Here is a 21,378-nt window from a genome sequence, read left to right as displayed (position 1 = left end):
TAAGTTAAATGCAGTGGTTAGTGTTAAGAAAATCTGAGTAGGAGATACACTGATTTGGTGTTCTGCTGACTTAATTTGGCCTTTAAGTTAAAAAAAAAGTTGTTTCATAATGCTAATTGAATAGCTCATCTGCCAGATTTCTTGCTGGAAGGGGACTTCAAGAAACACTACTGTTAACAAAACCAGTATACTGAAAAAAAACCAAACAACCCAACTCTTCTGCGAGCAGGCTGAGCATTATCTACCTAATTTTGTGTTGGGTCCAAAGCCTTCAGTGGGGAGACTGGTGGTGGTGCTGTGGAGCAGAAGTAGAAGATATGCCTCACGTAGAAACAGAACATCAGATGGCAGCACTGGCTGGATCATGGAAAAGTTCGACACCTGCAGTGGGGATTTAGTTCAGATCATTATAACCTTTAAAAGCAAATTTCCCAGTTGCCACTACTTGTTGCCTTTTGCTTCACACTACAGAGCATCACAGGTGCACACACTGGATCTCTTTCTGCATATTCTCCACTCCTGAAGAGACACTTGGTCTGTGAGACCAGTTGGTCTGAAAAAATCCCCTCCAAAACACATGCAGTGTGGATATGGGATCCTCATCACTAGTTGTTCTGGGGTACATCTCTGTTCCCACTAGTCTGCCCTGTTTCCCAACACAACCAAATCAGTGGCAATTTGAGTAATTTGTCAGTAAATTAAATTTACTCACCTATAATGTATGTAATACAGGCTTTAGCAGCTTTTAGTCAAAACTACTATGTTCATACACTTTGTTATCCTAACACGAAACATGCTAGCTTTTGTGGAGGAGAGAAGGGGCTGACCTTTTAAAGAAAAATGTTCTGTAACAGTGAATGTCGAGTTGGAGGAGGATAACGTGGTTGTCCAGTAAATGCCTTGCTGGCGTGAGTAAAACAAATGTCAAATACAAGACAACTCAAGATAGAGTTTTAGGCATGTGATGTGACTCAGACCTTTTTCTTTCTGTTGTTATTATCTGCTAAATTACGTTCACGCGTTTAAGGGAGAGAACAAGTTTCTAAAAAAGAAGGCAATTTGCGTGGTCCTCCACCAGATGTCCCTACTGTAAGCCCTGCAGAGCCCGTTTATTTACACGCCAAGCAGTTCTGTTCCCAGGTGAGACAGGACCAGTGCGCAGTGCCAGGTGTGGTGGTATCTGAGGTGCCAACTGCACTGGGGAGGCAGACAGGGAGTGAGGACAGGAGAGGAAGGTATGGAGCGGACTCTTCTGCGTGCCCAGGGTGCCACCATCTCACCCACCTGATGCTATTTATTTGTGCTGCCTAATTTTTTTTATTTATTTTTTTTTTTTTTTGATAGTGGGAAGAAGAAATCAGAGTGACTGGATAAATAATATACTTGGAGAGGGCCTTTATTCCTTAACAGAGAGATGCTGTGGCTCAGGTTTATCTAGGTTGAAAGAACCTGCAGAACCGGTATCCTTATACAAACTCCAGGTCAGTCTGTAATACAAAGAACAGGACAGGCACATCAGGGCTTTTAAAACGACATCTAAAAGGCAAATGAAGCAGCCCTGAGGAAGAAGCAGCCGTGGCTATGAGCAGTGCGAACCAACAGGAGTGAGTGTTGCATACCTTCACGCACCCACTACGCGCTATATCTGTAATAAAATAGTCACAGCTGCAGACATGGGCTCTGTCACACTTGCACATGCAAAGCTTTTGAACTGGTTGCTCTTGCTGTCGAGCCTGGTATGCTGTTCTGCTACTGCTTATGCGGATGAGCCCAACTTGAGCAACAGTTTCTTGCCTCACTATGAACCTGATCAGGGGGATGCTCTTGGCTCTTCACAAGATACGAGGCTACATGTTTTCACAGTGGACTATGCCTATGTGCAAATTCCCTATGAAGTTACTCTTTGGATCCTTCTTGCCTCTCTTGCGAAAATAGGTAAGTAGAAAATGGGATCTTGGGTCCTTCTGCATCAGCAAGAAGTTAAAAACATAACATGTAACCAAGTATCTTCCATTCATTTTTGTAGCTGGGATTGTTTTTAGAGTTTCTGTCCTCAAAGGAACAGGTGTGTTCATTATCATGGCAATGACAAAATTCCACCTCTGAATTCTTCCAGCTTACTTAAGTAAATTTATGACCTCTAACCCTCATGTCTCTTGGGTTGTCTATGCTAGTGACTAGCAATGGGGCTGCCCTACACAGTGCTGTCCATCCCTTTTTCTAGTCTTTAAACATCACAAGTTATCAGAATTTACAACCTGTCACAGCTGTAGAAATCAGTAACACCAGCTGAGGCTTCAAGTGAATTGAATGTGGGGGAGAAAAGTAGGAAGAATTCTTCCGTTGTGTGAATAATAGGAAATGTTTCCTTATGAGTCTTTGTTTTACATGTTTGCTCTTTAGAGTTTCTCAGAAAGTAATACCAGAGGAGAGAAACTGAAAGTCTAAGTGAGTGTAGGTCATTAGAGATGTAAGGTAAATGCATCCAATACATCCAGCTTCTATTAGAACTCCTTGTAAGTATCTGAATGAAGAAAGACACCTCATGGAGAGGTAGGATCTGCAATTAACACAGCAAAAATGTCTCACGATGTGTCTTACACATTTTCATAGCTGGGCTAAAATTATTTTGACCATTCAGAATTAATGCAGCAACATCAAATAAATGAAGAAGATAGTAATAAGGTGAAGAGCTGCAAGCATGTGATCTCCCTGTCCTTTTGATCTTTCCATGGGATTTTCGAATGTTACTATAGAACAGGCTGGGAAACTGAACTGATGATTTTCTGGAGGTGGCCTGAAAATAAACAATTTTCATATCATAGTCACACAACAGACAAATATTGTTACCACTGACCGTGATTTGCCAGCTTTATAATAGCTGATGATCTCAGTCCAATTCCTATAAATGAATTCTTCACTGCTAAAATAAGAATAAAAATTTTCACAAATCAAATTTGCTGTTATGGTGTCAGCAGAGTGTGTTAGCAGTGAGCATATTGATGAATTTCTTTATTCATCACCCATAAAAACACAGGACTTGCCATATGATAATATTCTTGTTTTGCACAAGAAACAGATACTTCAGAAGAACTGTGTGATGCTTCCCAAGCATTCTCCCAAGCAGACCTGTTCCTTAGCCAGGGATTTTCAAATAATATTATTTTCATTGAAAAATGCGGACCTGCTGACTTCAAATGTACTTGGTAGAAAGAGTTAGTCTGAATAATCTGGTTACTTAGGGAAGAAGATTTCCAAACTTAAATTTTTCAGTGTTTTATTCAGGCATTATCTTCTTTCCTGATTTCAAGATTCCAGGGTGGGAAACATTTCTGAGACCTTGAAAGGCAAAACAATCCCCTTATCCTGTAAAACTGACAGACTTGAACAAGACTTTTTTAATTAGAGGAGTAGATAAGTAGAGTTATGATCTTCACATACATTTCAGTAAAAACAAATAATTTCCTAAATAAATTATTTAAAATAACATAAAATATTTTTCTTCAGTCTTGAACATAGATAATTCAAAGGTTACAGAAGTGCGGTTGTGGCATTAACTTCGTTATGGGATGAAGGTTGACCTAGCCTCGGACATGGAGACACAGCCACTGGATTTATAGATTTCTTAGTCTGCTTCATTCTCATTCTTGTAAATTCTGAATAATTTCTTAAATTTCTAGTAAAAAAACCTCTCAATTGCATTATGATCACACAGCTCCTGGTACAGTAACTAGACGAGCCATTGCTAGACATTATCTTACTATTAGTGTCAGTATTTTTGTCAGATGGGAAGAATTATATGAATGCAGTTACACTAGTAGTACATTGAGGTGGGCAGGAGATTCACACCCACAACATTTATACTGGTAAGTATGGCCCTTTTGCTGTAAAACAGCTTGACTATATCTATGATTGTAAACTAACAAGCACCCTACTGGGAAGCTGTACGTGACTGTCCATACCACATCAGTGCTGGTGTGCTCCTTCTCAGCTCTGTCTCATGTTGACAAGCCTTCTCCAAGGCAGTGCCCAGGCAGACTGTGGGCCGGGATCTGTTCCCACAGGCAGTTTGGATGTGACCACTCCTTGCTGGGGTAGGGAAGAGAATTTGGCTGTATGGATGCAGCCTGAACCTTTCTGCTTTGAAAATTCTTTGGCCTGACTAATTTGTTAGTGTAGACTCAACCTTTATTCTAGTGAAGGAAAAAAAAATCCCTTAGGATGCATTATTTTCTCAGATATTTGATTGCTGCTGGTAGTTATTTCAGCCTGGCTGAAATCACTGGTTTTGTTTCAGTAAACTAACTCAGAGGGTTCTTTACCCTATATAGGAAAAGCAGTTTTCCCAGAAATGCAAGGTTAATCGTCTTGTACAAAGCCTTACGTTACTGGGGCTTGATTCCTGCTTCTTTGCATATGTTACTGTTCATGAGTACTCAGTCCCTCTGTCTGTGGATGATCTGGAGTTCATTTAATGCTTCAGGACAGTGCTGGAAGTGGAGTGAGCTGAGCAGATGATGGCATCTGGGCTGTTCCCTCGGACTTCTCCAGGTTCCTGGCCAGCCCAAACCCACAGGAGCTCTGCAGCCAGTGATCCTCCACAGCACTGAGGGCGGAACTGCTTTGGAACCATCTTTGAGATGGAGGGACAATACTGTGCCACAGGGGTCTGGCAGTAGCAGTCTGGCAGCAAGGACTCTTGAAGAATGCTTTCTTTCCAAATTGTGGAGTACAATTTCAAAGAAGTTACTGCATTCTTAGAAGTAGAGCTTAGACTCACACTTGCTCAGAAATCTAGGTGGGGAGCAGGTAGACAAGAGATTCCTGGCCAAACTCTCCCTGCTTTAGAAGTACAAGTCTGGAAATGTTTAATTTTGAAGGGAATGGTACTACCTGTTTTTACATTCATAATCTAAAGAGCAAAACCTGCCTGTCTGAAGACAAAGTATTCAAAGGCAAGCAAAACATCTGTCTGACATCAGGTTAATTTAAATTGGAATAATACCCTAATGTTTTATTCAAGGTTTCCACCTCTATCACCGATTACCAAGACTCATGCCCGAAAGTTGCATCCTGATTGTCATTGGAGCACTAGTAGGAGCGATCATCTTTGCTTCAGATCACAAATCTCCACCAGTGATGAACTCAAGTATTTACTTCTTGTATCTCCTTCCACCCATTATCCTAGAAGAGGGTTATTTCATGCCAACTCGCCCATTTTTTGAAAACTTTGTGTCCATCCTGTGGTGGTCTTTGCTGGGATCTCTGCTAAACTCATTTGGAATTGGTCTCTCCCTCTATGGAATCTGCCAGATAGAAGCCTTTGGCCTGACTGATCTGGACCTGCTTCAGAACCTGCTCTTTGGCAGCATGATTTCAGCTGTGGATCCTGTGGCAGCTCTGGTAGTTTTTGAAGAAGCCTCCGTTAATGAACAGCTTTATATGATGATCTTTGGAGAATCATTGTTAAATGATGGCATCACCGTGGTGAGCTTCTTTCTACTCCTTGTCTTCCCTTCTTTGGGCTCTTGTGGCTTGTAGGGTTATTCGGCAGAAGACAAGAGCAGTTCTAAGGAGATCCTAGATACCTTATTTATGTTACTGATACTCTATTCCATCACACAAAACTAATTTTAATGTATATAAAGATTACATCTTGTATTAACTCTTTCAAAAGCATATTGTGTTATATCTACTGGGAGAAGGAAGCATAGACATGCACATTAGACTTCACATCTTGCTCTTGCATTCACTTAAGTGAATGGATAAGCTAAAGCTAATTTTGCTGATAAGATCCCTGTAGGACCTATGAAAATTCTTGATACTGTGCAACCAAATAAATAGAAGATTGTACTGCTTAAAGACTGAAGGCAGCAGGGGTAGAAATACAGGAGACCTTCCTTGTCACATGCCTTAGAGAGCCCTCTGCAAAAAAACCCAACCAAACCAGATATGAACAACCTCTGGGTGCTGCACTCCTTCCTCCTGCTTCTCCTAGGAAATTCCCCAGAGACATTAGACAGGAATTCGAAAAGCCACTAATAACTTTGCTTAGCTCTGTTTCTATCAGTAAAAAATTGATATCTGAAAAACATTCACCTTTCTTGGATGTCTTAAGTGTCCAGAAACAGTGCTTCTGGAATAGAAAAGATTTTGTTCATTGGGGGTTTGTTTGCTTGTTTGGTTGGTTTGGGTTTGTTAGTTTTTTTGTATTTTGGGTTTTTTAATAGGAAAAAATGTTTTTTACAGAACTCGTTTTGCTAATACTTTTCTAAAAATTTGCTAAAACTTGGAACAACCTGAAATTCTAGCTGCAAACCACAACTGGCAAAATCACTTAGAACATGCATGTTTTTCAAGGAAAATTTCAAGCAGGAAATTAATAGCACAGAAACCAACAGGACTGCTCATGTGCTGCAAGTTAACTGCAGGTTAAGGAGTTTTGCTAGATAAGATCTTTACAGAATTTTAATCACAGGAATCTAGAGCACATAAAAACTATTCAGATGCTGTTATACATGAGGTACAGCACAACTTGGACTTCAAAATCTGTACAGAGTTCACTGCTGAACTTCATGGGAGAAGTTCAGCTTATGAGCAATGCAAAAAGGAAAAGGAATGAAGTAATTTCTTATAGCCACAGCCTATTTATCATAAATCCTTCCTCTTGGTGAATCAGAGATGTAGGGCTGATGTAGAATTAAGGAATAAATGTTACTTAACTTCACATGCAAACTACTTGAGTGTTACAGTTGTAACAAAATAATCTCAATGCATCTATCACTTACACTCGTCGTTTTGGTTCCTTCACATGCAGACCTCAAAAAATTATACCTCTTCCTCACAATGGAAAAGCTTGTTTCATCCTTTTTTTGACTGGCTCTCTACATTGCCTTCCCTTTGTTCCCAGCTGGTATTTATGATGTGGATCCTAATCATGTTATTTACATGAACTTTCAGTCAGCAACCTGCTACAGCATAAATGTGTAGTGACAGAAAGCCTTTAAGAACAGTGGTATGTAGGCATTCCTCAGCAACACTAGGTAAGTTAGCAAAAGAGATGAAAGGGCTGTACACAAGGAATGCTGGCTACACCACTGTGAGTTCCATTTGCCCCACATCACCTCATTTTTTGGGCTCTTCTCACAGCAGCTGTGTTGCAATCAGTTTGTCGCTCTTGCTGATGCATCTGTGCATCACCCATAACTCATCGATTTTCAGGACATTCAGATCTTCAAAATCTCTACCTAGCTTCATGTTTGAGAAGACTGAAGTAATTGTCACCTGCATGGAGCCCAATAGGTGTATTCCTCCTCTCTGATACCCCACTTGCTTTTTCTAAAGGCTTTAAAAATGTATATCTCAGGTGTCTCAGTTCCTCCCTGTGTTTCTCTTAACAGTTTCCTTTGAGTTAACTCTATGTGTTTAAAAAGATAATATCAACAAGATATATTAAGCATACATCTTTTTTTCATTGTTTAAATACAAATATCCTTTTCCCAGTTGCTTCTGAGCAGACTGCTAGCATCAGAAAAGTGCAGATAGCAACAGGACTGGCCTTAACATGTAGCATACACTAGTGGAATTTCAAAGCCCTCTTTAATACAGTGACATTGGTAAATCCAGTGCAGATTCCACTCAAACCTGAGCACAGGTGGAGAATGTGATTTTGCTGGGAAGTGTTTCAGGCATTTGAAGCTCTGCTCCCACACATACACAGACCATTTCTCAACAGCATTTGAGCACCTGTGTGCATGAGGAAACAAAATATTTCCCCTTACTACTCCATCTCTGTGGCCTGATTTTAGAAACACCGAGAACACCTATGCATCATGCTGTAGTCAAAATGAAGTGGCAGTGACTATTTTCTCTAATCATGCCCTCTCTTCTCTGTATGTAGCACCAGAGCAGTTAAGAAAACTTACTGCATGATGGAGGTGCAAGTAAAATTAATTTCTTCATTTGAGGAGATTTGAATTTACTCTTGGATGTTTCTGAGGAAGGCTTTGACCACTGGGATGTATGGGCGCTAGGAAGGAGGATGGAGATATTTTCTGTGTTTAGAATAAAGTTAAATACATGTGATCAGGAAGAGTTATCAGGATGGAAAGAAAGACTTATCAAGTTTGCCTGTGTTGGTGGTTAAAGCAGCCACTTTAAAATCTTTTTTGCAGAGTTTCTGCATGTGGATGGTATGTGCAATGTATGTATAATATAGGCAGCTGGAGCAGGGACCTGTCCCCATGGAGGTCCCCTGTGGGTGACAGTGTCACGCTCTCTCTTCCTCCCTGTGGCTCAAACAGCCACTCAGTGGTACACCACTACATGGTAATGTCCTCTCCAAAAAACCCAGAGCATGACATTCTCAGAGTTGTTAAATGAGGCCAGCTATCAATACATCCCTTCTTACAAAGGGTGCCTTACAAAGACATCCTAAGCTGATTCAGGCTTTCCTACCATGTAAAAAATTATAGTACTCAATTTACTGGCATAAACACTGCAGTGTCTAATCTGCTTTGGTGAAATTCTACCTGAGGTGCTGTGTCCGGCTCTGGAGTCCTCAGTACAGGAAAGACATGGACCTGTTGGAGAGGGTCCAGAAGAGGGACATGAAAATGATCAGAGGGGTGGAGCACCTCTCCTATGAACACAGTCTCCTACCCTTCTCAGCCTGGAGAAGAGAAGGCTCTGGGGAAACCTTATTGCAGCCTTTTCAGTACTTAAAAGTGGCCTATAAAGAAAGATGGAGAGAGACTTTTTAGCAGGGCCTGTTGTGATAGGATGGGTGATGGTTTCAAACTAAAAGAGGGGATATTCAGGCTGGATGTGAGGAAGAGATTTTGTACATTGAGGGTGGTAAAACACTGGAGCAGGTTGCCCAGAGAGGTGGTGGATGCCCCATCCCTGGAGACATTCAAGGCCAGGCTGGATGTGGTTCTGGGTAACCTAATCTAGCTGAAGATGTCCCTGCTCATTGCAGGGTGGGTTGGACTAGGAAGGTCCCTTCCAGCCCAAGCCATTCTATGATTCTGTGATTCTACATGGAGCTTTATTTGTATGATGCGGTTCAGGATGCTGTACAGAACAGTTTACTACAAAACAACACGTTACAAAACAATGAAAATTATGTAATATTTCCATAATTTCCATTTATTGCCATCAGTTATATCATAGAGACACTTTAGGAATGAAAAAAATGGGAGAAAAATTTACTAAGTAATTTCCTGAGGGTAATTTGCTTTACTCATAAGTCAGCATAGATTCATGCCTTGGTATCATTTCTAAAGAATCACAAGTCTTAGGAAGAGATTGAAGTCTGCAAGAAAGGGGGGACAGACAGAAAACAGGCTTTGTAATTAAAAGCTATATGGTAAGCACAGTAAGAGTTAGTTACTATGGAGACATGAACCCTCTTTTCCTTATCTGCCACTGAAGAGCCTAATTTCATACATAGCCATCAGGAAAAAGCAGTTCTGGATATTTTCTCATGTGAAACGTTATGTTATGCTTTGTCTGTTCCTTGGAAATATTAGCAATGAGAACAGGATGTGTGACAGCTCAAGGTCATATGTTCCCAGCAGCAATTTAAGATTAGACAGTAGCTGGGGAATAATTATTATCCTAATGAGCTTGGCTCTTCTACCTGAAAATATCTGTTTTAATCTTCTTAGTAACCTTCTGGAATTAACTATATGAAGAAGAAAGACGAAAGAAAACCAAATAAGGCAAATTATTTTGGTCCATTTTTGACTAATGTTTTGGTGCAACAACTTTGGTGAGTTGGTGTCTTTGAATATTCCTCAAATTCTCTTGGAAACTGAAAGGTGACTTTCATGTGTTACACACTCCCTGTAAATAGATCTGACAGGACTTAATATTAACTGACTGTCAGCAACTTCTAAGACCTTTTTATTACTATACCACCTATTACTGTGGAAACTTTCTATTAATTTCTAGAAGATGGTTGAAAGTGGAATATTTTCATCACAAATTTCTTCAGAGAAGAGATTATTGATAATGACAAACTTATATGATCTAAATTAAATTACATTTAGAGACCAAATTATACAATGTAGGAAATTTATTCTTTCTTCGAATCTGACACTGTTTTCTTTTTATTTCTGTCATTTCATGCTTTCTAGTCAAAATATATGTGTGAAGGGTATTTAGGCCAGTTAAAGCACCACAACTTTTGATTCCCACTTTGCAATTGAGACAGAGTTCCTGTCACGTGAGGATAGAGAGGCTGTATTTATCTAGCTAAAGACAATATGAAAATGAGGCTACCATTTTCCCTTGCCTTGCCTTGCCTTCCCTCAACTGCTTCCTTTCCCATTCTCAGTGATTCACGATTTTTGTGGATCAAATACTACTGATAAACATTTAACATTCCACAGTCTATCTAATGAAGTGTGTCCACTCTACTGATAATGCAATCTAAATGGAATTTAAATCAAAAGTGTGCTGTGTCCCATCCTGAATCAGAAAGAGAGCATGGAGTGTAGAGCCTGAGATTGTTAAGGTACCCAGCTGGGCTTTAAACATCTCCTACAAAGACCAGTTATTAAGTTTACCTTCAAAAAGCAAACGAAAAAAAGAGTATTTTTTGGTTACTTTAATTGCACTTGATCCCTCAGAGGTTTACTGTTGTTACATAACTATCTACCCTTCTGGTTTTTGCTATTTTTTGAGATGCTTAGCAGACCCTTAATTCTGGGACTTGTTAAGAACAGCTAAGGTTTCAACTGTTACTTTGCTGATCCATTTAAAGCAATTTCAGGTGTGCGCACATACACACAGAGCTATGAAATGAGTAAGCTTGCCAGATTCAGACAGACACATGACTGTTGTCTCCTTATTTTCACTTGTAGGTTTTATATAATATCTTCATCGCCTTCACCCAGATGCACAGGTATGAAGAAATTGAATCCATCGATGTCTTTGCTGGCTTTGCTCGCTTCTTCGTAGTGGGGCTGGGTGGTGTGTTGTTTGGCATCATCTTTGGATTTGTTTCGGCATTCATGACTCGATTCACCCACAACGTTTCTGCCATCGAACCCCTGCTGGTCTTCATGTTCAGCTACCTGGCATACTTGTCTGCTGAAACCCTTTACATCTCAGGCATTTTGGCGTGAGTATCACTTACGGCTTTTCAGATGCCCTATTGAGGGAAGTATTATTACTTTGAGGAGGTGGTTTGCATGAGGTTGGTACAATACAGGCATTTTCAGTCTCCGTCCTAGAGATCTGCAGTGGAAGGCTTCTAAAGGTTGTGTAAAATGCAGTGCTAACTAGGAAATGCAAACCTACAGTCAGCATAAGTATAGATGTACTACTGAGGAGAGCATGCCTGCTCTGAAATTTTCCTGCAAGCTGTAGGTGAAATGGCTAGTGCTGCCACCATCAGGCTGCTACCTATGGCAGGATGAGGAGAATGAGAGACTTACTTGATAATAGCTCAGCGTATCTGTATTTATTCCTAGGCAGCATCACCATCAGATTAAAAGAAAAATGAAAAGTAATGAGTATGGCAAACATAATAAAGAATGTCAGAGTTCTTGCTTTTGTATACAGCTGTGAACATCACCTCTAACAGATTTTACTAGAATTACTTTACATTTCAGCAGCAACACTGGAACTGACACTGGGCAAAACCAGACAGCCAAGAACATCAAGTACATATGCATACATATAGTCATGCATATGGACATTGATGAAGATATTTTAATGTGATCAGGATACCTTGATGCTGCTGTAATGCTAGGGACTGCTTCCTTAAAGTGCTGTGTTGGCATGGGTGCCCACTGCAGAGAGAAAGCTGGAAGGTCTATTGACCATAGTAAATGAAGAGAGCATGAGTACTGTCCAAAGGAAAGAGGGCAGCGTCAGGAAAGGAGTCAGAAGAGAAAGGAATAGGGGTGAAAGTGAGAGACTTTACAAGAAAACTGCTGGGAGGTGGATTTCAAACATAATACTGAATTTCAAACAAATAATGAATAATGAATTTCAAACAAAATGCTCCTCAGCAGGGTAAAGAAATGGGAACCTGATGGTAGTAAATTCTCCAGCTGGTGCTGGTGGCTGCTGCAGGCTCAGTGCCCATCTGGTGAGCGGCAACAGCCTTGAATGGTCTGTGTTGGCTCTGAGCTTGCATGCTAGGTCTTGTGGGCACTGGTGCTCCAGAAAGGAGTCCCCTTTATTGAGGACAAACCAATTTAAATCTAAAAAATACAAGCGTGTGGCTTTTGATATCCAGATAGGTGCATTTACTCACCTCCACATGTCAAACTTCATGGAACTGTAGAATAATAGAATACTTTGGATTGGAAGGGACCTTTTAAATTTGTCTAGCCCTTTGCAATGTCCAGGGGCATCTTTGACTAGATAGGTTGATCAAAGGTTTATCAAAGCCCCATCCCGCCTGACCTTGAGCTTTTCTATGCATGGAGCACCTACAGCCTCTCTGGGCAGCCTGTTCCAGTGTTTCATCACCCTCATTGTCAAAGATTTCTTCCTTATATCTAGTCTGAATCTACTAAAATCTTTTAGTGTAAAACCATTACCCCTGTCCTGTTGCTGCAGGGCCTGTTAAAATGTTTGACCCCATCTTTCTTATAAGCACCCTTTAAGTATTGAAAGGCTGCAATAAGGTCTCCTCAGAGACTTCTATTCTCCAGGCTGAACAACCCCAATTTGTTCAGCTTCAGAGTAGAACTGGCTTTATAAAAACAACCTTTGCAGGATGGCCCTGGGAAGCAATATTTGAATATTTAACCATATTAAATAAGTAGTTAGGATATATGTTTTCTTGAGCAATTAGACAAACCAGATGACTCTTGTACTACGTTTTGTATATCTAACACTTTTGCTTTGATTGAGATAACTGGCAACTTTAATTGAGCAGGGTTAGACTTACCATGTGGTGAGCACTCATACTCATATGGACCCTTCCCTAGCTGCACTGCCTGAAGTACTGCTTCCCTGCCTATTCATTACACTAGACTACATAGGTCTTTATTTCTTTTGCTACATATTTTCATTAGAGTGCTGAAATTATTAGTAATAAAAGAATGTTAATATAATTGGGATTTATTATTTTTACTGCTTCATTAAGGAAATTATTGCTTGTTTTAGGGATGGGAACTTATTGTCACCCTTCTGAATTATTGAGGAATTCATTCATTTTTCACTTGGGTCATGAAAGTCTATTATGCATGTGCCTCTGAAAGCCAACAGTATTAAACATTAATTCCTAATGGCCTTGTCTTAGAGTGTCCTTGGACTTGCTAAATATCTCAGCTTCACAAGAATACCCTTGAGATTTCTTCAGTGGAAATTAAATGAGCAGAAGCTAGACGAAGGGTTATTTAATGAACAGTCAGCATTCTCTGAGTTCACAAGTTTGGAAAAATATCATCGGAAGAAGCCCCCAAAGACTAAAATAGTATCAGTAGAAATTAGATAGATGATGGACTATGCTACTAGCATAGCACTCAATCTATTTATTACCTATGACTAGGGACAATAAAGAGGGCAAGAGGAAACCCTCTTCAGTAGGGCTACTTAAAGAGTACTGCTCCAGATGATTGATACTGACATTTGTGTCAGGTGGCTGGTGATGCCTCTGAAGCAGACTCTAGTCTTCATTAACAGTGAAGAGGTGAAAAACATCCTTTTGCTTCCTTAGACACATTCCTCACACACTGCATAACTAAGAGGGGGGAAGGACACCTCTGCAGGATAACTGAATTTCCCCTCACTGTACACAATGAACTACTGTGGGTCGAGAGTCACTGAAGCTTATCCTAACCCTGCTGATCCACCAGCTAGCTGGCAGGGAACCTTTGGGAGCTTTAGCCCTGAAATAGGATTATCACTATGTCTCACCACCACCACCACCTCAAAGGAGAAGACCATTAAGAGGCAGGTTATATCCTTCTACCAACCTGTCCATAGGTTGGTACAAAAGTTCCCCTTTGTTTGAGACTCAAACATTTGGTGCTTGGTGGCTTGTGTGTTAAGCATTCAGGTTAAAATGGACTTTGAACTGGAATGTGATACCCTCACTTCCTTGTCAGGAAGGCTGACTGGTTTGCTTCATTTTTCCTGTATGCAAAATGGATTTGTAAATCTAAATGAAGATGTTCTTCTACCTAATGAAATAGCTAATGTTACTGAAGAAATAAAAGCTTAATATTAGGAAAGTCAGTGACTGGTCGTGGAGATAATGAAGGCTGAGGTTGTTCTTAAATGAAGAAAAAAAGGCAGGTTGTGGCTGATCCTGATGTTTTCCCTGCTACAGGATGACATCATGTGCAGTGACAATGAAAAAATATGTGGAGGAGAACGTTTCCCAGAATTCCTATACCACAATAAAATATTTCATGAAGATGTTGAGCAGTGTCAGCGAGACCCTGATTTTTGTTTTCATGGGAGTATCTACAGTGGGGAAAAACCATGAGTGGAACTGGGCCTTCATTTGCTCCACGCTGCTCTTCTGCCTCATTTGGCGGACACTGAGTAAGTCAGCTTTTGCAGGCAACCTTCTCTGCACCTCTGAGATAAACCCTTTGGTGCAAAGGTGTGTTAGAAAAGTCTGTGCAGACTGGCATAACCGGTTTAATAACAAATTTACTAAGCTTATGTTACTGTGAAGTTAATTTCACAAATCTGCACATGAAAAATGGGGCGGGGGCAACAACCTGAGCAAATAGGGGTCTGTTTCAGATGCATTGCCCATGAATTATGCCATCCTTTTTGAACCTGAATACTTTATTCTGCATCACATTAAGTTGCTAGTGTTGCAACAGAAAGCAAATGCATGTACACCTGAAGAAGTGATGGATTAGAACATCCATTACTGTGCCACTATTATTTATCACTTAAATTTAGTTAAAAATATGGGTGAACAATGTTTTTGTAATGAAAGATGTAAAGATGTTTCGGAAGTAGTACACATGAGAAGGCCAAAAATACAGTTATGCAGGCAACCTTATTTCTGACATTTTTTTAACTTCTAAGTACCTGGACTGGCCATCTTAATAGATTTTTTTGGTTTTGGTTTGTTGGTTTTTTTACCAGTAGGATTTTTCAGAGCTATTTATATTTTTAAAGAAAATGAGAAATCCATCAGGTGGAGGATATATTCTGAATGCTGACATTCAGGCATCTACCTTGACTAACTAAGCTAGTAGGTTAGTTCCCCCATGTTTCATTCATAATCAAAGGAGGCCCCTCCAGGGCAGAAATCTACATTGGTCACCTGCCACCACCTCCTCCAGCTTTCAGGCCTTGTCTATACAGGCTTCAGCTCTGGGCATTGGTTCTGCATCATCTGCTACAGTACTGAGGAGGAATAAGACCTGCAGATGACTTATCAGGGCCAGCTGTACACTGAAGGGGAAGGCAAAAAGGGGTTGAAAGGAAAAGGCAAGTGATATTTGCTGGACAGTGGTTGATGAATCAGCTGAAGGATATGATTTCTTCCCTACCATGCACAAAGAAGGAAGAAATAGCTGAAGACTGAGGGCAGCCTTAGCTGCAGTGACTATGAGACTGTGGATGCTAAGGTCCTGAGAGGAGTGATCAAGCCAACAAACAGCAGAATTACAACCCTGTACTTCAAAAAGCAGATTGTGGCCAGTTGAAGTGGTTTATAATATGGTTGATAATCTGGGCTCAAAATACTCGTCTAGCTGGTGGCTAATGGCATCCCTCTGCTCACTACAGAGAACCATATTGTTTTAACATCTTCGTTAATGACCTGGACAATGGAATGGAGTGTACACTGAGGAGGTGTGTGGCTGAGACCAAACTGCAAGGAGCAGTCAATATTCGGGATGGTTTCCATTCAAAGGAACCTGGGCAGGCTGGAGAAATGGGCTGACAGAAAGCTCATTGCATTCAAGAAGAGCAGTTACAAAGACTTACATGTGGCTTGGAATAATTCCAGGCACCAGTATAGGCTTGGAGTCTAGTAAGCAGCTCTACAGAAAAGGACCTGGCCTGGTAGATAACAGGTTGAACGTAAGCCAGAATTGTGTCCTCGTGACGAAGAAAACCAACAGTGTCTTGGGCTGCATTAGCAAGTGTATAGCACCTGTGCCAGCAGGTGCAGCAATGTGTTTCTTCCCCTCTCTTCAGCACTGGTGGAAATGTGCGTTTCCAGAGCAGTCTCTCCAGTTCTGGGTTCCTCAGTGTAGGAAAAACATGGAGGTTCTGGATCAAGTTCAATAGAGGCCACCAACCTAGCAAGAGGCTGAAGCACTGGATGTACAAGGAGAATGTGAGAGTGCTGAGTCTATGCAGTCTGAGGAAGTTATGCCAGAGGAGAGACGTCATTACTTTCTACAAGTGCCCGGCTAGAAGAGAGAGAGAAGATGGAACCAGACACTTCTCAGAGGTTCACAGCAATAGGACAAGAAAGAACAGACACAAGCTGGAACATGGCAAATTCCGATTAGACAGCAGGAACCCATTTCTTAACATGAGCGTGATCTGGTATTTTAATGGTGGCCCAGCTCTCTATGCTTAAAAGCATTCAAGACTTGACTGAAGCTTTGAGCAACCTGATCTGATTAGCTCTGCTTTGAGTACGGACTTGGACTAGATGACCTTCAAAGGTCCTTTCCAGCCTACAGTACTCTGAGTCTAACATTTGGGACCAGCTAAATGTTGGCATCAAGCACCTGAGATTAAGGTGCTCTTGCTTAAATCTCTAAGGTGGCTTATCCCTTCAGACAAAAAGAATACCAGAGAGAAAGAAGATATTGGCTTGACCTGCAAAACCCATACATATTTAAAGACCTTTGACTTTTAAGCCTGGGAGCCCTGTAGGAAGGCATTTAACCCAAGGGAAAAGAAAGAGGAAACCTGTGAAGGTTAAAGTACATGCATCTAATCAGCTCTATTATATAGGGATGTCACAGGTACTCAGTGGTAAAGGCAACATAATTCTTGTGGGCTGACAGCAAAAAGAAAGCAGTTAAGTATTTTCTTGCTAACCCTGGACAAAGCATGACCTCTAAGTTTTTAAAGGCTTACTTTCAGAGTCCGTATTTGAATATCCATCCAATCAAGACAAAAAAAGTGCTATACTGATACAAAAGCTATTTTGCTGCTACATGTCTATCCTTCTCTCAAACACCAAGGGGAGTGCGAGAGCTTTCCAGAGGAAGGCTGAAATATTTTCTGCTAAATTTGTTTGCTAAAATAATTACATCAATTTGCTTGAAGCTTGAGTAAAATAAAGACAATTGGCCTGAGAGTGATACCTCACACATGTAGTTTCAATTTGAGTAGCTGACCTTTAGCATAGCTATAAGTAGCCAAAAAAAGTCTTACATAAAGCGGTATCCAGCAACCTGCATAACAGGATACTGCTACTGGCCTTACCTATAATAATGCACTGAGTTTAACAGGACAGCTGTGTAAAATAATACCAGTAATTATCAGCATTTGTTAGCTTTTGCTTCAGTAATTTAACAGTTTCCACACAAACAGGATACGTGTTTCTTATGGAAGATGAAGATTAAATCAAGCAGATTGCTAAACATACTCTATAAAGAAGAGTTGCAGTCCTTACACTGCCACAGGCTGTCTGATTAATTTGACTTCTATAACAAGCAAAATTAAATTTAAGAAATAAACACAGAATTAGAGACACAATAAGCCAAAAGATTAAAAATTAAAATGCTATTAGTCTTTGCCTTTCAGTGAGTCTGTCTATAGGACTCGTTGGTAAAGCACTGTTCAAACACTTTGGACAGACACTGTACTGAAAGCAGGAAACACCACAAGGGCAGTCACAGAAAAAACTCTCATCCAGTGGTTTATCTTGTCTCCAGAACACTTCAGAAAAGAGGTGTGCATTATAAATATAGAAAGTAAACATTTTCCCCTAACCTCACTTCTAAACTGCATAAATGAATTTAAATCCCAAAGCAGATAGTAACAATGGTCTTTTCTAGGAGATTGTTTCATGCAAACCAGATTAAGCAATTGGTCAAAGAGAAGCTACAAGAAACCAAAACTGAAAAGACTGCCAACAGCTGTGTGAGCCAAGATGTTGTTTTGCTTTAAGTATTTTCCTTTTCACCTTGGTTAATAATAGGTTGGTTTTTTTTTTTTTCTTTTTAGGTGTATTTGCTCTCTTCTACATCAGCAACAAGTTCCGAACATATCCCTTCACCTTCAAAGACCAGCTCATTATTTCCTACAGTGGCCTTCGAGGAGCCAGCAGCTTCTCTCTTGCATTCTTGCTTCCAGTGAATCTCTTCCCAAGAAAAAAATTGTTCATTACTGCTACTCTTGTAGTTATATATTTCACTGTCTTCATCCAAGTAAGTGTATTTCTTAATGGATTGCTTTCCTGTAATAGAGGTGGACTGAAAGCTTCATAGTGAAGATTGCATTGAATTTACTCTTAAATTAGGACAAGCTATCATATTTTATGGCCAGATTTAGAACTGCAATGTATAATTACCCTTTCAGGGCTTTTTAGTCACTATTAAATAACTTTTTCAGAAAGTTGGCATTGAAAACCTGTGTCTTTTAAAATATTCAAAGAAAGGAGCATTTTATGCCCAAAATCTCTTATGTTCACTCCAGATGTGCTTCCTAATGCTTTCAAATAAAGAAGCATTTTAACTTTACACTTCAGCACAGAATCATTTTCTATTAGCGGTGTATCTCAAACTGAACAGAAAATTATATGTCTGTTCTATGAAGGATTCTGAATTTTGTAAAAGAATATTAGAGAAAAATTAAGTGAATAATTCAGATTTCTAGGAATAGCTGGCTGCTTCAGATGTTTGGGCTGTTCCACTTGGCTTACACTGCTGTATCTGGAAGAACTGGATCTTCTGAAAGTCTTGCATCCCATGGTCTGTATTTTCCTGTACCAAAATCTCAGATAACTTAGGGTATCAATGGGGCACTATGCACTTGTAGTTAGGCACTTGGATTCCACCAGAATGTTTCAGAAAAAGATTTTTGTTTCTGTTTCCCCTTTTAAAATGTTATTCAGTGGCAGTGCAGTAAAGAGTTGGAAAGAGCTAAAAATAATTTCAAAGTTAAAAAAAACGCCCAAAATATTTAATTCTGAACTTGCTGAAGTAAGAGATTTTAAGATTGTAAGAACCTCACAAACACAATGTTTTCTTTCAAGTGAGTGCTGTTTTGAAGGTTGGCAAAGAGTTAAAACATATCAATAAATACAATCTTGATTAAAAAAACACTGGTGCATAATTTTTTAAAAAAAATTTAAGTTTTAAACCTCTTTTGTAGCTCTCCATACAATTAATATGTCTAAGACACAGCTTTCCTAATTGATTAGAATTAAATCCTTTTGCTTTCTTTCTGTTTTGTTTTGTTTTTCTAAAAGATAATTAACATTTCAACTCATTGCTCCAAATGCAGGGAATCACAATTGGACCACTGGTCAAATATCTAGATGTGAAAAAGACCAACAAAAAGGAGTCTATCAATGAAGAGATTCATGTGCGAGTAAGTCTTTTGTATCAGTAGCTGGTAACCTAAAAATAAGAGAAAGAGTATTTCAAAAGAGCTGGACAGAGGAAGGCATTTGGTGGCACTGGCAGTCAGTGAATTTGGATACTGAATGCTTTTAATGATATTTGGAGGAAACCCTAGGCATAATTTTCTAAACTGTATCTCATTTATATTCATAGTCACTATCATTATAATATTATACCACAAGTGTCATGGTGTAACAGGACCCTTATTTCTTGGCACTTGTGACCATGGCAGAACCCTAAAGGCCACATTTTCAAAATGCAGTCATTATCCTTCCCAGCTAGATTTGTCAAACACCTTGTTGCCATCTTTTGACTGTTTCTAGGTACACACTGATCACTTAAAAGTCTTTAATCAAGTTTTATTGAACTGAAATGAGTAGAACCATTGGTCTGCAAAATTTAGTTTCAAGTTATTCTAAGTAATGGTCTTTTCCCCTCTCAAACATTTACTTTAGCTCCTTAATTAACATTATAAAAAATTACAGAAAGCTGCTTAAACTGACTTAACAATGGTACACAAAATATATGTATATGCTTTCATTTTCACAATAAGGAATATATTTGAAATTAATAGAACTGTGCCTTAAAATTAAGCACATGCAGAGACATTAGAATTAAAACATCTCAACTGATTTGAATTCGAAGTACGTTTAAGTCTTATTATTTTAACCCTCACGTTTAACTTTGAAAGGAATTTATGTTTAAAAACACCCACCGTAACAATGTGTATGTAAGCATTGGCTATATTTCAGTTTGTTTCTATAATGCTAGAAACACACAAAAGATGACTGAAAATCCTGGTAGTTATCTGTGATGAACATGCGAGTCTTGTGACAATTCGCAAATTCCTCAGAGGACTTTTCAGTCAAGGCAAAAGGTGTGGGGTACCTGGCCCTGTGGCCCTCTCAGGGAGATCGCACATGCGGATGGGAAATTGGATGGACAGAACCAAGAATTTAGGGTTTGGTCTCAGTAGATACAGAGGACCAGGCAATTTGGATGCTCAGTATCATCTTCCTTTACTTGGGCCTATATGTTGCTGGGTGATGGTAAAATGATAGCAGACTGACATCTGCTCCATCAAAATATTGACCCTGCAGCCAAGCATAGGAGCTGCCACAGTGGTATCTTTGCCTTGATTTCTAGAGAAATGTACATGCTTTCAGAATTAACTCACACCCTCCAATAAAAAAATTTCAAATCCTGTCAACAATTGTATCTTTCTGGCAACATTATTTTATCGTAATGGCCACTTAAAATTTTTCCATGTTTGTTTCTCTAGTTGATGGATCATTTGAAGGCTGGTATTGAAGACATATGTGGACACTGGAGTCATTATCAACTGAGAGATAAGTACGCATCTCTTATTGCAGCCTAGTATAATAAAATAACATATCTATTATGTAAAATACAATAGGTGAATAGAATAGGAAATCAATCTTGTGCCCCATAAAACTAAAATGGCATGACAATATTGGGACATGTACAATATCTCTTTTTAAAAGGTGAACTCCTGAGTGACCATTATCTCTTGGGAGTACAGCGCTCATATATTGTCTGCTAAATTACTTCTGCACAAACAAGCAGAAAATAAGCCTTCTGAAAGAAAAACATAGCATGGGAACTCATGCTGCACACATCAGCCTGTACACATAGCTTTTGTATAAATCTTAGATTCATGGCAGTGTTCCTTTGGGCCTGGATTTAGAGCAGAAGCTACATAAGGTGTCAGTCCTTCGCTGACTTTTGCTGTAAGCTTCTACAGCAAATATGATCCTGTCTCAGTGAGTACAAACTCAATAATAGTTACCTGTCTGTCCTGGGTTCAGCTACAGCAGTC

General features: G+C 39.7%; 1 protein-coding gene across 1 annotated transcript; it reads left to right on the top strand.

The window, feature by feature from the left end:
* Positions 1–1,669: 1,669 nt before the first annotated feature.
* SLC9A4 (solute carrier family 9, subfamily A (NHE4, cation proton antiporter 4), member 4) lies at positions 1,670–20,891 on the top strand (the record flags this gene model as incomplete). Its single annotated transcript, XM_010013239.1, has 7 exons — positions 1,670–1,935; positions 5,024–5,487; positions 10,872–11,131; positions 14,303–14,520; positions 18,139–18,341; positions 19,420–19,506; positions 20,821–20,891. Coding segments are annotated over exons 1-7 (1,565 nt in total), but the record flags the coding sequence as incomplete, so codon positions are not given.
* Between the last annotated feature and the right edge of the window lie 487 nt (positions 20,892–21,378).

Source organism: Nestor notabilis, unplaced genomic scaffold, assembly GCF_000696875.1.
Source record: "Nestor notabilis isolate BGI_N333 unplaced genomic scaffold, ASM69687v1 scaffold1604, whole genome shotgun sequence".
Lineage (NCBI taxonomy): Eukaryota > Metazoa > Chordata > Aves > Psittaciformes > Psittacidae > Nestor > Nestor notabilis.
Note: the sequence above shows the minus strand (reverse complement) of the source record. Positions and strands in the feature narration are given on the sequence as shown.